Source organism: Tupaia chinensis, unplaced genomic scaffold (genome assembly GCF_000334495.1).
Source record: "Tupaia chinensis unplaced genomic scaffold, TupChi_1.0 Scaffold000335_1, whole genome shotgun sequence".
NCBI classification, from domain to species: domain Eukaryota; kingdom Metazoa; phylum Chordata; class Mammalia; order Scandentia; family Tupaiidae; genus Tupaia; species Tupaia belangeri.
Genome location: NW_006159829.1, coordinates 4,044,834 through 4,061,748, shown reverse-complemented (window position 1 = coordinate 4,061,748; position 16,915 = coordinate 4,044,834). Strand labels below are relative to the sequence as shown.

Genomic DNA, 16,915 nt, shown 5'->3' with positions numbered 1-16,915 from the left:
GCGAGCGGGGGGGCAGCCGCCAGAGTCTGGAGAGCAGGGAAATCCTGTCCATGGGCCAGCCACCAGGTCTCAGTGGGCAGGAGGGGTAAGCGGACGGCTCGGACGGGCAGTCTGCCGCTCAACCCGTGGGCCGCTCCACACCAGAGGACACGTATTAATACAATTAACGATTTGTCAGCATCTAATGCAATAAAGTAATTAAACAAAGCAGTGTCCCCAGGCTATTTTTACAAAAATACACCATCACTTTAATTAAAAAGAGAATGGTGTTAGTTCATGTAATCACCGATCACTAAAGCACAAACCAAGAAATGTCTAAAACAAATTTTATTCTGCCTTAAAAACATGTATAGAGCTTCTTACTGGATTTTTTTCTTTTTTCTTTTTTTGTTGTTTAGTTTTATTTCTGTAATTTGTCAGAGGGTGCATGTGCTTGCCAGAGAGAGAGAGATTGAGGGAAAATGAGTACGTACCCCCATGGGGTATGGTTATGTGACAATCCCTTCTCCTTCTCTCCCTCCTGTCAGGATTTTGGCCATGCGTGCACGCACACACACACATGCACACACACACACTCATCCCCATGTGTTTTTCAAGCCACTGGGTTTGAGACTTGGAGTCCGGCCACCTTAACCTTCACACCACCTGCGGGCCTATTACTGGATTTAAAATGTGATTTGTGGGCCAGTATGCGGCACGGAGGTTAACTTGCTGGGTCACACATGCCAACTCCTTGGTTCGAGTTCTGGAGCAGGCAGCTTGAAAAGCATGTCACATGTGTGTGCCCGCATGTCCGATATCCCGAGAGAAGAGTGGAAGAGGAAGGACTGCAACATGGCCACATTCCCTCTGGGGCTGGTTTCTCACTTTCCCTCTTTCTGTGTCTCCATCTGCCTCTCTCTGACGAGCACACACACACCCTATAGCAAAAATCTAAAAAGGAAAAAAAAACGATCTGTAAACTGAGAACATATGTGGTGTTGACATTCAGAGAGGCCTGTGGCCACACATGGGAAAGCGAGGCTCTGGGCCTGCAGACCCAGAGAACCACAGACCTGCCGGCACGCCTCTCCCCACATGGTCTGCTTCCACCACCCTGTGTAGCTGCGGCTGTCCCTTCTGCTCAAATACAAGCACTTTCTTCCCCGCTCGAGCACCACGGGTCTACAGCAGGAGCAAATCAGAGTGTCAGACACACACAGAGACGTCGATCTGGGCTGATGGTGTGCTGGTGTTTGTAAAAACACACCGCGTTTTAAAATTAGGAACAAAAATGTAACGCCACACACACACACACACACACACACACACACACACACACACACGGCACGCCTGTGCATCCATTCGTCCATTCGTCCTGTGGCAAGCAGCTAATCCAGGGAAACGCAGAGAAGAAAGCGCCAAGAGCGTTCCTGCAGGGCATATCTAAACCCTGGCACCAGATGATTCTGGGTCTCAGGCTCACACTAACCCTAGCTTGATTCACTGCATTGAGTGGAGACAACACAGCCAGGAGACAAACGAGCCTCCGTGATGCATTCATTTTTAACTTCTAGAAAATGTGAACTAGAGCGAGTCTGACGATCTCCCCTTCCCGCGTGCACAGAACCAAGAAGGAGGAGGACCAGAGGACAGGAACTTAATCTGGGGAGTCAGCGGCCAGGGCCACCCCAGTAGACCACATGTGTGATGGGAACCCTCGCCTCTACTATGGGTGTCCTGCAGAGGGCGCCGGGCACACACCAGGCCTGGAGCAGGGCAGAGGGTGGACTGCACGCAGTACCTTTTCTCCAGGCAGGCAGGAGCAGTTGATGGTCTTCAAAAACCCGATCTGTTCACTGCCAGGGGTGGGAGGCTGCTGGGGCAGGGGCGGAGGCTCTGTCACCACAGTCACCTGGCACTGGAAGAAGAGCCCAGAGGGTCAGAACTAGCAGCCACTCCCGGGGAGGTGCAGTGTCCAGACTTCCTCGGAGGCCGGTGGTAAGGAGGAGCCAGAAAACCCTGCGGACGCCGAGCATGCGGAGTGCGAGGGCCGGTCCCCGGTTCTCCCGGGGCCTCGGAGCAGATGGCTGGAAGGACCAGCCCCAGCCATATCAGTGACAGCTCAGCAATCTGTGGGAACACTCGGTTCCTCAAGGCTCAGCGTCCATCTCTACAGAATGGGGCAAGGGGATGTCCGTGGTGACATCAGGAGCGAAATTTCATGAGCCAGCATGGGATTCCCACCTCAGGGGCTCGCACCCAGAAGGTGTCTGGGAGCTCCTGCCCCGTCCTGGTCTCCCCCTGTGTCCCCCTTTCATTTTCTCACCCTCTGGCCTCCTCTGTTCTTCCCCTCTCTCCACAGCCAGGTCCCTAGTCCCTGCTGCAAATCTGTGCACAGGAGTCTGAGGTGGGCACGCTGAGGGGACATCAGCTGGGTCTGCAGGCTGGGCCAGCCAAGTGCTGTGCGAGGATTCCAGCCACCATTCCCACCCCTCAAGCAGCGTTGGAACCAACATTTGGTAAAGAGGGTTGGAGAGGGCAAGGCTTGGAAGGGGGAGGAGGGCAAGGTGTGAGGGGCAACATGCACTGCTCAGAGGGGCCGTGGGGTAAATCCTGGTGTCTCAGGCACCCGGGTACAGACCTCTCAGTCTCACCAGCCAGCTAAGGGCCTGCGGCCTCCCCCCACAGGCAGCCTGCTACTCCTCGGGTCATCTGCCCACCTCTGCCACTGCCCTCCCCCGCCTCGGAGTGGTGATGACCCAGGGCAGAGCACAGCAGCCCCTGGGGAAGACCTGCAGGACCCAGCGGCCCCTCACACCCATGTGACCAGGGACTGGAACCCAGCAGTATTTGCTGGACCCTACTAGTCCGATTTCCTCCGGTGGGGCCCACCTGCCCACGCCTGAGCCCAGGCCCGCACGCTTCCCCAGCTCCTGCAGGAGCTGTTACTCACCGGCCCTGAGGGGATGTCGCAGCAGGTCTCCAGCTCTGCGTGCCGTGAGTCACAGTAGATCACAATGCGCTGCAGGTCAAACTGGAGAGGAGAGCGAAGGGAGAGGATGGCTTTAGGGCCCTTAGAACCCAGAGGCCTAAAGCTGGGCAGGGCCACCTCCTTCTGGAGGCCCTCCTAGCCTGGCCCCTGGATCCCTGACTTTGAGCTCCACTGCCAGGTTCAGGGGGAGACTAAGCACCCTCTGCTATGGCTCCCCCTGCAGAACTCTCCTGCCAGGGAGGTCTGAGGCATGCACTACGGCCAGTGTCTCCCGCCCTCCAAGGCCCCGCAGCTCCTGCCCTCGTCCCATACTTGGGCACAGTGTCCTCCTCATGCTGCCCCGCCGTCCCTGCACACGGTGGGGGCTGCAAGGAGGCCGCTGCGGTGGCTCCAGCAGCTCAGCACATCCTCACTCCAACCTCTCAGACGTCGCTACGCAGGTTAAATGAACTTCCAAAATCGACACTGGCTTCATTCACCTGTTACCCCACAGCTCCTTATACTTAAACATTTTTAAAGTTTAAATTTATAAGGAAAATTTTTAAAAAACTTAAAAAATTTAAGACTCAAAAAAGGTGTGATGGTAAACATACGTGCATACACTCACATTTAGTCACACTCACACACATTCACACTCATTCACTCACTCACAGACACACACTCTTGCGCCCAAGAGTCTACAGATTGAAGCTAGGCCTTTGATTGGACCCTGTAGCTCTCCAAGGCCTGGCCCTGCTGGACCCCTGGCTGTGTGTGTCTTCACATGGCAACACCCAACTGCACGGGAACCACAAAAAACTCTGGGCCTCCTGCATTCTCAGCTTTGCACAAGGGCCATTCTAGAAAAGCCCTGGGACCTCAAGTGGTCCCCCAGCCACCCTCTAAACTACTCAGGCAGCCACTTCTGTGGTGGGTCTTAAAATATTAGGTCACCTGGCAAGTCATGATATATTTTTCTATGCAAAACTGTATCATAACTTTCCTGATGACCCAGAATAGTTATGGACTCTTTGATGCTCCTCCCTTCAAGAGGTGGAGCTACCTTTCCCTCTCCTGGGCTGTCGGTGGACTTGGTGCCTTGCTTCCAATGACTACAATACGGTGAAAGTGATGGCATGTCACCTCCAAGACTAAGTCATAAAAGAACACTTCTGCCTGGGCATGTGCATGCTCTCTCTCTGTCTTTCTCTTCCTATCTCTCTGTCTCTGTCTCTCTCTCAAACATTCACCCTAGGGAACACAGCTGCCTGGCCATGAGACACTCTCAGGTGTGGAGGAACCAGTGTGGCTCCAGCATCGGCCAGCGAGGAGCTGGTGCCACGGTGCCACAGTCTAGGAGGCTGCCACGGCAGAGGGCTTAGGGTCTTTTGGCCCTGCCGGGGATCTGCACTGACCCCAGCCAGCAGTCTGAGAGCAGCTCAGAGGACTTGGAGGCACAAAAGCCCACCTAGATCCCCTGGTTCTGAGCCACAGAGTCTGCTGTTTAAGCTTTTGCTGGGAGGGGATATTGGGGCTATGCAGCCACAGACATCTGGTCTACCTGATCTACTGTCGGCAGAGGTCCTCAGGCTCTCCTCTCTAGTGCGTCTAAAGTTCACACTAATAGTGAACATAGCAGGCTGTGAGGCCATTACACAGGCTGGTGTGTGCTCATCTCCTCTCCGGGCTCCAGGATTTTGGGGATCAGGGACCAAATCTGAGGGCCTGCTGCCTCCCCAAGCTTGAGGCTAAGGTTTTTGGCTCAGGACAGGGGCTGCGGGAAAACCCTGCCTTTCCAGGTACCAGCACAGTGTGAACTCAGCTCCTGCCTGCCTTCTCTTCTCACCGCCATCAGTCACCCTGGCTTCACTTCCTCCCACTGGCTGTACCCCATACTGCCAACACATCAACTTCTCCCATGAGCTTTACCCTTCATGACCCATGGCCTAGAGGGTGTTTCCTCTCCTGCCCCTCCCATGACCAGAATTCCTCACCCTCACCTCCTGGACTGGCAGTCCATCCCGGGCCCTCTAGCCCTCTAACACAGCACCTGCACTTCCTTGCAGCAGCCTTGCCAGTCTGAATCTTGTGAATGCTCATCAGCTCACTTTCTAAGATTTCTTCCCCCATGAGAACACCCATCCAGAATGGCAGGTGCCTGTCTCTGCTCTTTGCTGAATCCCCAGCTAGAGCAGGTCCTGACACACAGTGGCCCCAGAAGCAGAGAATCAGCAGGTGAAAAATGAGTGAACAAATGATAGATGATGCTTAGCAGATGGGCCTGGAGCCAATTTGATGGATTAGGACACACTGCCGGGTCCCTCCCTGGGCCCTCCTCTGGCGTGTGCTGGACTTGGGAGTCCCTCAGCTAACTGGCAAGACACACAGCCAGCTGCATGACCTCATGCTCCTGGCTTTATGGTGTCCTTCGAAACACAACTCCTCCCCCTACTGAGGAAACAACTGTCCCATTCATCCGTCTGTTTTATTTCCTGTAAAGACACCAGCCCCCACAGGAGAAAGTGACAAGATGCAGAATCGTGGCTATGAACAGGGCTATTTGCCATCGACGGTCCTGCTTTCTCCATCAGCAAGCACACGTTCACAGCAGCTGGGCCCTCCTGGGAGGGCCCAGGGGCTGAGGATGGAAGAGAAAGAGGCAGCAGCCAGGACCTGGGAGCCAGGAAATCCCACCATTCTCCCAGCCACTCTCATCCTTCCTTCCCCCCTGCTCTCCCAGGCCCAGGAATCCTGCTAAGGGCCTTCTGCCTCACAACTTGTGGCCATGTCCTCAGCAGCTCCGTGTTGGACTAGTGTGTGGGCCGCAATCCTGGGTTCTACCTCCCCTCCGCGTCCCACCGCTGGCAGCTGAGTGACCCAGACTGGCTGTAGTATGGAAACCAATTAGGAACACACAGAGCTTAGAGCCTGGGACAAGTAGGGCCCAGCCAGTGTCAGCCTCAGCTCTGACCTCCCCTGTTGGCTGGCCACGGTAGCTCAGTCCCCTGAGCCTCAGTTCCCCCACCTATAAGATGGAGAAACTGACTTGTGGGCCGGGATAAGGACAGGAACACAGGCCTCATGAGAGCATCAGAATCTGCTGCAGGGGGAGCTTCTGCAACACCAGGACACTCCCCAAACCATGTGTACAAGTACTCTAGGAGTGTTCCTGATTTATTGTTTAGTTAGCAAAGCAAGTTATAAAGAAGTTTATAACTGTGTTTATGGTATTTTTGCCATATGTAAAAATTGTGTATATTCAAATTTACTCATTTTTTTCCTTTATGGTTTGTGTTTGATGGACCAGGAAAACAATATTTGAAACATAAACAACAAAACCAGCCGCTAGCCTCTAGGATATAGAAAGACAATCTGGAAATCATTAAGAGAACAAAAATACCTTAACAGTAAAACAGGCAAAAGATATAGGCTGGCATTCCTTAAAGGGAGAACCACGCGGCCACTCAACAGACACAAGGAAAGACTCCCAATCTCAGTGGTAGTCACAGAAATGCAGATGAAAACCACAGTAATACCCTGGGATGCCCACAGACCAGCAAGACCACAGAACATAAAATAAACGAATAAAATCTATAACTGGGTGAGGACTTAACAAGATAGGACTTGGGTTTAGACACATAAATGTCCTCTCACTTGGTAGTGAAATTAAAATATGTGGGAAAAACAAAAACTGTGTACCCCAAATCTGATAGCGTACCCAATAGTACCCCAGAGAGACTCTCTCAGGCTGTCTCTATCTCAAGCTTAAAGGGTCCCATTTTCTTAAAGGGGTGACGGTGAATTGGGGTTGCAACACGACACTTTTCAAGGTGTGGTGTGCTACATGGTGTGTGCAGGGACAGGGCGTGGGGCCCCCCTGAGGCTCGTCTCTGGAATCCCAGGCTGGCTCAGAGGCCTGTACTCACATCGATGGGCACGCTGTCGTAGAGGCGCTTGCCGAGCACAGTCTTGCCCTGGATGTCGATGTTCTCCCTCTCCCCGATGGGCAGGGTCTGCACCAGCGCGCAGTCGATGTAGAGGGACACGTTCCGCGCCTGGATGCTCAGGGCGATCTTGTGCCAGTCCCGGTCAAACAGGTTGTTGACCTGAGGACCTCGGAAGACCACCCTGACGGCATCCTCCATGGCACCCACAGCATTGTACTCAACGGCCTTGTTTTCTCCGTCCAACCGGATGGAGACCTAGAGAGGGAGGGCCAGAGACCCCTTTAGTTTCATGGGATTAAGAGGGAAGGGGGTGCTTGACAAGCCCAGGTCAGATCCTGGCTGGTCGACCCTGGTGACCTTGGGCCAGTTGCCGCACACCACTGAGGTCCCCTCCTCCATCCTATGTGTTCTCAAGTGCCTCGCCCACTCTTCTAACCTGCATCAGTTGGAATCGTGGTGTCAGAGGTTAGCCCAGGGCACACGCTTGGCTCCTGGAAGGGCTGGCAGTCGCGAGAGCTCTGAGACTACAGGGCGATGGGTGCTGAGGCTGGAGGCGTGAGCACCACGGGGACCCTGAGTAGTGCCTGCATCTTTGAGACACCAGGGCTGGCTAAGCCAAACACAGCCCCAGCTCGATGCCAGGTGTCAGCGCTGAACCCCCGCCCATCAGCCCGCACGTCTCTGATTCTGAGAAAGAAGCTGGAACTCCAGGAAAGTTCCTCGGTGGTGGGAGCCTTGTCCGTCTGGGTCACTGATGCCCTCAGCCCTGAGAAGATTGCCTCGGGCACAGGCCAAACTCCAGAAGGCAGTCTTGGGTCTGTCTGCCTTTTATTTATTTATTTATTTATTTATTTTGGAAAGAGAGATTTTTGCTATAGGGCAAGTGCACTCTCCAGAGAGAAGAAAGCAAGAATCATCTCCATGGGGGATGGCCATGCCACAATCCCTTCCCCGTTCTCCTCTCAGGATTCTGGGCATGCACGCACCCAGTGAGTTGTAAGCTGCCAAGTCCGGATCTTGAACCGTGGTCAACTACGTGAGAGTCTAGCAACATAACCGTTACACTATCTGCTTGTCCCAGTCTGTCTACTTTTAACAATAAGCGATGAATATGTTCTCATACGTGTTCTCATGCCCTCTCCCCCCACGGCACTCGCTGAAGGTCCTGTGTGGCAGGCAAGTGCCACACGGTGCCAGGAAGGCAACAGGGGACACAGGTCCTCTGTCAATGCACAGTGCTAGGCAACCCGACAGAACGGCGTGCCAAGTGAGCGAGTGAGGGAGGGCTCTGTCCTGCCCCAACTCGGGACTAGTCTTCACTCGCCCTCACCTGCACTCCCACCCTTCCCCCTTCTCCGCATGGCTCCTGCTCCCTAGTCGGACCTTCCAGGATTCACCGCAGCTCCTGCGCCCTCTGGTTTCTAGCTGAGTTCAGCCCGCGGGAAGTCCATTGGAGTGGAGTCCAGGGAGCAGGAAGAGAGTGGGAGGGCTGCTCGTCACTCTGCCCAGCTGGTGAGCCTGTGCTCCCAGGGAGGCCTTGTTCCTGGTGCACCATGCTTGCCGGAGCTCTCCCTGCTCCACACCAGCTCCTTCACTCTGTACGGTTTCCTCTGTAAATGCAGCCAACAGTGGTGCTGACACGTTATGGCCTTCTGAGGAGTAAGTGGACATCTCCGGCAAGCACTGGCATTGCCCTCAGCCCATCCAGGCACGGAGCTCATTCTCACCGATCCCTCCCAGTCCCCTTGGCCCTCACCCCTGAACTTTGTATCCTCTCCTATCCTAGTCACTCCAATAAAATGCTCTTCCAAACTTTGGGTCTGGCTCAGCCTTAGCCCTGTTAGTGGAGCTGGATCCCACATGGCTCATGGATCATTTTCTTGCAGGTCTTTATCCATTTTCTGTGTCTAGCCAGTATTTCCCAAAGGAACAGAGTGATCATTTCCAAGGCTTGAGTCCTGGCCGCGGTGGCTTGGAAAACATGCCAGTTATGTGTGTGTGTGTTCTAAATCCCACAGAAGGGAGAGATGGAAGAGGAGGGATTGTGGCGTGACCATGCCTCTTTGGGGGTGCTTTTTCCCCTCTATTTCTCTGTCTCTTTCTGGTGAGCACATGTGCCCTCTGGCAATTAAATGGGTGCGGTAGGCTGGCTGGTGTCTGCCTACACCAAACCAGACGGAGTTTTGAGCTGTGTGATCTTGGGCAAGTTACTTCACCTCTCTGTACTGCTTCCTCAGCAAATGGGACCAACAGTGGTGACCACACATCGCGGACTTAAGAGGATTAAACGGACACTCATGCAACATTTAGATAGTACTCAGGCCACGCCAAACACCGTTCCAAATGTTAGTTACAAAAGGTGCAGCGAGTGAGCGGGAAGATGTCACCGTCACTGCCGCCAGGCCTTCCCTGATGGACACGCAGAGCTGCCTTCGAGCCCGGTCGTGTGCTCGCACCTCCCCTGAGGTGCTGATGCATCCAGTTCTCCAGAGCACTGCCGGGGGCCGTGGAGTGATCCTGCCCATCTCTTTAGTTCACTTTACTCTTGGCCCTGCCCATCCTTTAAGCAGGCCCTTGGTCTCTCTTCATCTCTGTAACCAGCGACATCACAGAGCCTGAGGGCACTCAGTACTAAGGCACTGAATGAATGAATGAATGAATGAGGCGGCAGGAGGCCGTGCAGTGCAGGGAGTCAGCCACGGTGTTTCTAGCACCACCAGGTCTTCTGGTTGGTCTCTTTTCCTGGGCGCCACGTGGTTCCGGCACAACCCTTATTTTTACTTGTGTCCCCTGCCAGTTTGTTGCATGGAAGGGAGAGAACAGCAGCTAACCAGTAATCCCTGGCGGACGCCCAGCGCCTCCTACATGCCGATCTAATACTCCCACGATCACCCGCATCTTCTGCTTCTTGAGAACAGTCTCACGGGTCTGACCGCTGTGACCCTGCATGCCATTCAGAGCTCCCTCCAGACCTGGCTTTCCCTTCATATTTCTGCTCTCCCAGCATGACAAAGAGCAGAGGACACTGCAGGCCTCGCCCTGTGTCCGCCCGCCCTCATCAGGTGGCCTTGGGGAAGGCCCACTACGTCTCAGAACCGCAGCAACCCGGGTGGTTCCAGTCTCAGGAGACATCCAGAGTGTCCTCTTCCTCCCCATTTCACTCATGGGCCTGACCTGGGCCAACGCTCTCTTGCCTGTTTTACTGTAACCGTGTCCTAATTAGTCTCCTGGTTTCCAGGCCTGTGCGCATCCCCAGAGGCTGTTCTCAGTCTACCCAGCCCTATAGGATCACATGAAATGTGGCCCCTTCCTCCTCTTGGGCTGTACCTCTAAAACTCCCTGAACACCCCCACATACAAACGCACAGCGCTCCAGCCACATTCGGCCCCTCTGGAACGCGAGTGCCCATTTCCTCAGTGACGCCTAGTGGAAGCACCTGCTCTCAAGCGAGATCATGGGTGTGAACGTCTGTATGTGCAGGTTTTCCACGACCCACCACATGCGTGAGTGTGCAGCGAGCACTGTTCTGCACACGGACCATTTCTTGTAGGTCTTTATCCATTTTTCTCGTGTCTAGGCAGTATCCCCTAAGGCACGGAAGTGGCCATCTTCAACCATTCTGGTGGAGGGCATTCAACCAAGACTTGCTTAATGAAAGTGAATCGCCAGGTGCTCTTTGAACAGAAGCCTCAAGGCTTTGCAGTCAGACTCAGGCTGTGCCCGGCTCCGCAGAGCTTCCGCCCATGGTGCAGTCTGACAGGAGAAGGGAGGAAGCTGGCCTGGCAGACAGGAAGCACGCAGAGCTCTGCAAAACGCCACAGGAGAAGAGAACCAGACTGAGGGGGCGGTATGGGCTCACCCACAAGAATGTCGGCAGGCGCCCCAGCCCCGTGCGCCAGACCCAGAAAACTGGAGAAGCAAGACCAGAGTAACTGGAGATGGCACGGACGGAAGCACAAAGAGCAGCCTGCTGTCCAGAAAAGCACGGCCTCTGGAGCAGGGCCACGCTGCTCTCCTCCCACTCGCAGCTCAGGCTGAAAATGTTCTCCCACCAGGGATGCTATGGGACTTGCTCAGCAGGACTACCGGATGGGCAGAGGGCAAAGAGGAGCCAGGAGGGCAAGTGCTTAAACGCACAGGCAGAAGGCTCGGCTGCCCGGGTCCCACAGGAGCCCTGCCGCTCTGCTCATCGTGGGTGCATTTCCGAGCCCCTCTGTGGCTCAGTCCCTGCCTGTCACTGCTCACAGAGCTGCTGTGAGGACGAAGTGAACTCGGATTAGTAAAGCACTCAGAGCAGCCCCTGGCTCACACTGAGAGCATAGTCGTGTTGCCAAGCACACACATATAACGCCCCAGCCTGGCACGTCCATGTTGCCGAGCACACACATGTAATGCCCCAGCCTGGCTTTGGCCACAGCGGAGCTCGCTTGCTGCTTCGAAGGGGCTCACTCTCTCAGGAAGTGCCTGCAGGCCCAGTCCCTTGAGCATGCCCTTGTCTTCCTTCAACCTCAAATGAAATTTTAGGCAGCGTCTTCCATCTGCACGTGGGAAATGCCTTCACACATCCATCTGGCCAGGAGAGGACCCCATGATATGGTGCACCCATGACCTTGAGATAGAGAGGGCCTGGATGTGGTGAAGAACAGGAAGTAGCGCCGCTTTCACCTCAGACCAAAATGTTCTGAGAGCGGCCTTTCCTCCCAGGCTGCGCTGTGGGAGGTGGTTGTACCTTCTCGAAAGCTGAAAGCCAGAATGCACCAGAGGTGGGTGAAGGCAGGCTCCATGCTTGAGAAAACCAAACAACGTCAGAAGAAGGGAGCTTGTGACAAACGCGTTATGTAGCAGACACCAAGGTAGGTGCTTTACGGCCATCACTGTGCACGATTCTGCCACCAGCCACTCACAGGAGTAATCTCCGTTTCCGATTCAGCAGCTACAACCGAGACTCGGGAAGGACCGAGCTGTCGTGGAGCTCCCACCAAGCAAGCGCCCAAGATGTGACCCAGGTCTATCAGGCGCTACCAGAAGCCAGGCTTCCCGACATCAGGACGCTGTCACTCATGCTGAGGATGGAGCAGGTGTGGCAGGACAGCAGAGCTGGCGGCCACCTCCCTGGTGAGGCTGAGTCCCCGAGGACAGAACCAGGTCTCCTTCCTCCCCACCAGAAGGCCTGGCACTAGATTCCCACGAGAAGGTGATGGGCCTCTCCATTCCTGAGACGGTCCCCTCAGGTTCCCCAGCCTTTTCAGGCCACGCTCTCTCAAGGCTCGGGATTGAGGCCCCTGAGAAAACATGGAGGGCGATACTGTGCCCAGTGAGAAGGAAGCCGCAGACTCTGGGCCCGGGAAGACGAGGAAGGGGCCTTACCTGTGGGATGCCGTACTGGTCGATGACCTGCCAGATATACCAGTCTTCTTTTCGGGACATTTTCCTGAACCGGAAGGTTGTGACAAAGGCGTACTCATCGGGTAATCCTTGCGGGAACACATCCCTGGGGAAAAGGAGACAGACGACGCCATAGCGGTGAGAGCAGGGAACCAGCAGAGGCCTCCCCCGGGCCGACAGTTGCTGAGTCCTGCCCGTGTGACCTCCCAGTTACTACCCTACTCACCTACTTGGCCGGCCTTGGCTTAGACGGGCGCCCCAGCAGCCCTGGCAGGCCACTGCCACGTCCACTTCCTTGTCCCCCGGCCCCCTCCCTCGGCACCTCCGAATCCACCCCTCGGTGTGCACCTGCTTCCGTCTCTGCCATCACCGACACCCACGAAATGAGCAGTGACGCTAGTGGCCACTCTCAAACGCCACTGCCTCCCAGCCTCCACACTGCCTGCCCCACTCCTTCTCCGCACGTCCGGCCTGCTGTATCTCATCCTGCTGGGCCTCCTGCCCATACCCCATGGTCCTACGGTCTGACTGGGTGTCCCCCAAATTCACATGCTGAAACCCTCACCCCCAGGGGTGACTTCTGGAGGTGGAGCCTTTGAGGCTGGTTAGATGATGGCTGGAGCCACCATGGTTGGGGTGAGGGCCCTCACACAGCCCACCCCTTCCCGCCGTGTGGGGTTACTGTGGCGTGACAGCTGTCCGAGAGGATCTCTGCGGAGGCTTCACAGCCTCCAGAACTGTGAGACATAAACTCCTTGGGGCAAAAGCCACCCACGCTCTGGTACCTCCTTGTAGCCTCTCAGATGGACCAAGGACGTGCTCTTCTCTGTGCGGGAGCCACCATGGTTGGGGTGAGGGCCCTCACACAGCCCACCCCTTCCCGCCGTGTGGGGTTACTGTGGCGTGACAGCTGTCCGAGAGGATCTCTGCGGAGGCTTCACAGCCTCCAGAACTGTGAGACATAAACTCCTTGGGGCAAAACCCACGCTCTGGTACCTCCTTGTAGCCTCTCAGATGGACCAAGGACGTGCTCTTCTCTCCCCATCCCTGGGCTCCTGCCCAGCCTATGGGGCCAGCCCTCACCTGGCCCTGCTGTGGCCAAGTCCTGCTCTGAGGTGGGGCTGCCTCGGGATGTCCCTGGCATTGACTTCTCTGCTAGAGGAGGTGGACGCTGTCTGGCCTGACAGCCAGGAAGGGAAGTGGGGAGGCGTCTGAGTTCCTGGTTCTCAGACTCACGGATCCTCAGGGACCCTTGGTCTGGCTGTCACAACCATGAGCAAAGACTGGCCCTCTCTGACTCGCAATTCACAGACCCAGACGAGAGGCGGCCCAGGTGCTCCGCACTGCTCCCTGAGCTGGATTCCACCAGGACCATGTCCAGACACGGAACAGAGCCCATCACCCACGGCCCTCAGGAGTCGGGGACATCGGGCCTGCCCATGTGGGAGGAAGGCAGGACCTCCCGCCTTGGGCTGCCGACGGCTCCCTAGCCACAGACAGGCAGCTCTCTTCATTACCCTTTTCGACCCTGTTTCTGTACTAAGCCCAACTCTGCTGTTGTTCTCTTCTGAACACACCTTCCTCTGACTCTTCTGAAATGCACACACACACGTGTGTAGATAGTCTAAGAAAAAGAGTGTGTAATAGATATGTTACTATAATCATGGAGAAAAAAGGACATTAACAGAGAACATCTAAATAAAGCAAATGGCCTAATCCAATCCCTCCCACAAATCTGATAGCGGGTCATGAGATTACGGGAAAAGGGCAGCGGGTCTGGAGCAGAGGACCTGCGTTTGAGGCCGGCCTCTGCCTCCTCAAATTGTGGGACTAAGCCAGCCCCTGTCCCATCTGGAGGCCGTGATATCGCACCAGATGGAACGAGAATGCTCACCTTGCTCGCCTCGTTTCACATTAGCGAGAAACGTTGCAAGGAGTGTCAAGGGCCCCTTACGTGTTAGACAAGTGAGGGGAAGATGCAAATCCTGGAAGGGACATCTCGTCATTATGAACAAGATCTACCTGCAAATTAAAACTACACACGTGTGGATGTGAGTGTGGGTTGGTCAAGGCAACAGAAAAGAAAGAGAAACCATCTTTCGAGATGCGTCAGACGTGGTGGTCTGAGGTTATTTCTGACAATTTGCCACTAAAACCCACACGACACTGCGTAGGCACTCCTTCTCAGCAGAACTCAGCATCACGAGCCCAAGCCATCACCCAGGGACACGTCCCCTCCCGTGTCCCATGGTGGTTAAGCAGCGTTGCTGTCTGACACAGATACCACATCAGAAGGAGGCGACATCTGTCAGGGCCTCCACCAGACACGCCTTCGTTTGGTTCCTTCCCCACTGCATGTTCTCTGAGCATGAAGTCGGACGTGGCTTTTTCTGTTTTGGGGCGTTGGACAGTGGAGAAATCTTTACTTCAGACCTTCTCAACCACACAGTGAGGCAGGCACCTCCACCTCAGGATGACAGCAGCACACGGGGGCAGGGTGCCACGTGCTGGGCTGCAGAAGGCCCGGCACCTGGTCAGTACTGACGCCGCCTCCCCTGGCCGAAAGCGCCCCAGGACTCCAAGCCCCCCGCAGTGCAGCGGCTGGGCCCTCGTAGCTGCGTACCTGCAGGACCCATGACTATGAGGGATGAAAGAGCACGTATGGGGAGTGACGAGGGCCACATCCATGTGGAGGGAGGAGGACCAAGAACCAATGGAGTCGGTGGCGACGGAGGGGCTGAGAGCGAGGTGGGCTTCCCCACGGCTGGCCCAGTCGCTGCATCTGAAGACTGGCCCAGGCACTGGGTACAAGCATGCCCCCTCAGTGCTGCGTGGGCAGCTGCCCTCTCCCAGGGCGTCAGGGCAGGAGAAGGGACCACTCACTCGGTCCTCTGCACCACGGGGAAGGAGCCCATCCGGACGTACGAACTCTGCTCTCCGTTCTCTCTCCTCCCCAGGATCTCCTTCACGCTGAACAAGTCCATCAGGTCAAACCCTGTCCAAAGAGAGGGGCAGGAGTGAGTTCGGCAGAGGAGGGGCACTAGGCGGAGGAGGGGCTCACTGCTCTCTGCCCTGCAGCTGGCCCACCCCAGCCAGGAGCAAAGACTTGAGAGCTGTTGTTCGACTACGTGTTTGGGGAGAAAGTGGACAACAGTGAGAAGCCGTGCAGCTTCCAGTCCATCCTGAGAAGTGGAGCAGGAGGATGCAGATACCGTGCTCCCTGGGGCAGTGTGGGCTGAGGAGCCCTGGACCGCAGCCAAGAATCAGGAGCGGGTGGTGCCCGGCCGAGCTGCTGCAGCCGGGATCTGGGTGTGCAGGAAGCTCGGGGCAGGCGTTTTGCTCACGTGGGCGGCTCTGCAGGCAGCTGGCAGTTCAGGGCCTGCCTGCAGCCACATTCCTGCCTTTTACTAGATTTTGCTTGAATTATAGTTTGGCGGCTGTTAAGTTTCATGATTTTAAAGAGAGAAACATCAGAAACAAGAAAACTGTCCTTGCAATACTGCATCCAATGAGAGGCATTTGTATCTTGGTTTGCTCCCTCCAAGAGAGGACCTTACAGGCAATGTCTTTGTAAAGTAAAGGACAGATCATGGGCTTTGGGTGTGGGGGATCGGCAAGGTGAGGGTGGGCTTTAATCTGCTCAGTTACCAGTCACATAACCCCCAGGAGCCTCAAGTATCTGGTCACAGACCTACAGAGAGGCTGCCATGGAAACCACATGAGACCCTGAACACGCGTCCGCAGCAGACACAGAAACCCACAGCATGGCCCCGTGACGACTGGTCATTCAGCGCCACACCACACAGCCTTGGCCACATCCTTAGCCGCCACCAAGCGCTCGAGCCAAACTGCGACGTCGGGAGGGCTGGCTCGAGGTCTGCAGGGCAGGCTGGGAAGGGCCTGAGGACAGCCCTGCTCTGGGGCTGACTGTGCGCCATTTTTTAAAAAGCTGACTGGGACTGTTCTCATGGGGACTAGGGATGCTCTCAGCAGGTGACAGGAAGCCACAAGTCTGGCCAAACTGGTGTCTGCAATCCCAGAGCTGACAGAACTGGAGCTGGTGCCTGCCTCCCAGACGTCAGGAAGAGTCTGTCACCGTCTCTGCCACTCTAGGCCGCCATGGGACGAGGAAATGACCCGCAGGGCTCACTTTGCAGTGACCGATCACTCCCTACTACTACTGTCCAAAGGCCCATCCATTCATTCCACTCGCATTCCGGAGCTCCCGCCTGTGCCAGCCCTGTGTAAGACACGACAGGGGGGCAGGGGCTCAGGGCCAACGGCACGACGGCAAGTTCGAGAACCGGAATCAGACAGGCCTGGGTGCTCCCAGTCATTCCCTCACTGTGTGGCCTAGCAGGTGGCCTGCCGTCTCTGAACACTAGTTTCCTTATCCGTAAAAGGAGATAGTGAGGTTGGCCCTTTAATGCAGTGGCTAAACTCTGCAGAGGGAGCCGGATCCCACACAGCTGACCGGGGTTCAAGTTCTGGCCCCACTAGCTTGGAAAAAAACACTCAGCGCACGCGTATACCCAGGACGCTGGGGGGATGGGGAATTGGAGGAGAAGGACTGTGTCATGTCCAGGTCTCTCTAGTTCTTTCTTAGAGGCACTGAACAGGGGCGGGGGGG

General features: G+C 55.7%; 1 protein-coding gene across 1 annotated transcript in view; it reads right to left on the bottom strand.

Moving 5' to 3' along the window:
* COL22A1 (collagen type XXII alpha 1 chain) overlaps positions 1 to 16,915 on the bottom strand; it is a 272,600-nt gene that overhangs the window by 210,874 nt on the left and 44,811 nt on the right. The window contains exons 5-9 of the mRNA XM_027773278.1: positions 15,169 to 15,280; positions 12,268 to 12,391; positions 6,880 to 7,155; positions 2,936 to 3,016; positions 1,784 to 1,900 (exon numbers count right to left, since the gene is read on the bottom strand). Coding sequence (XP_027629079.1) covers positions 1,784 to 1,900; positions 2,936 to 3,016; positions 6,880 to 7,155; positions 12,268 to 12,391; positions 15,169 to 15,280 — 710 coding nt within the window. The remainder of the gene's footprint in view (positions 1 to 1,783; positions 1,901 to 2,935; positions 3,017 to 6,879; positions 7,156 to 12,267; positions 12,392 to 15,168; positions 15,281 to 16,915) is intronic.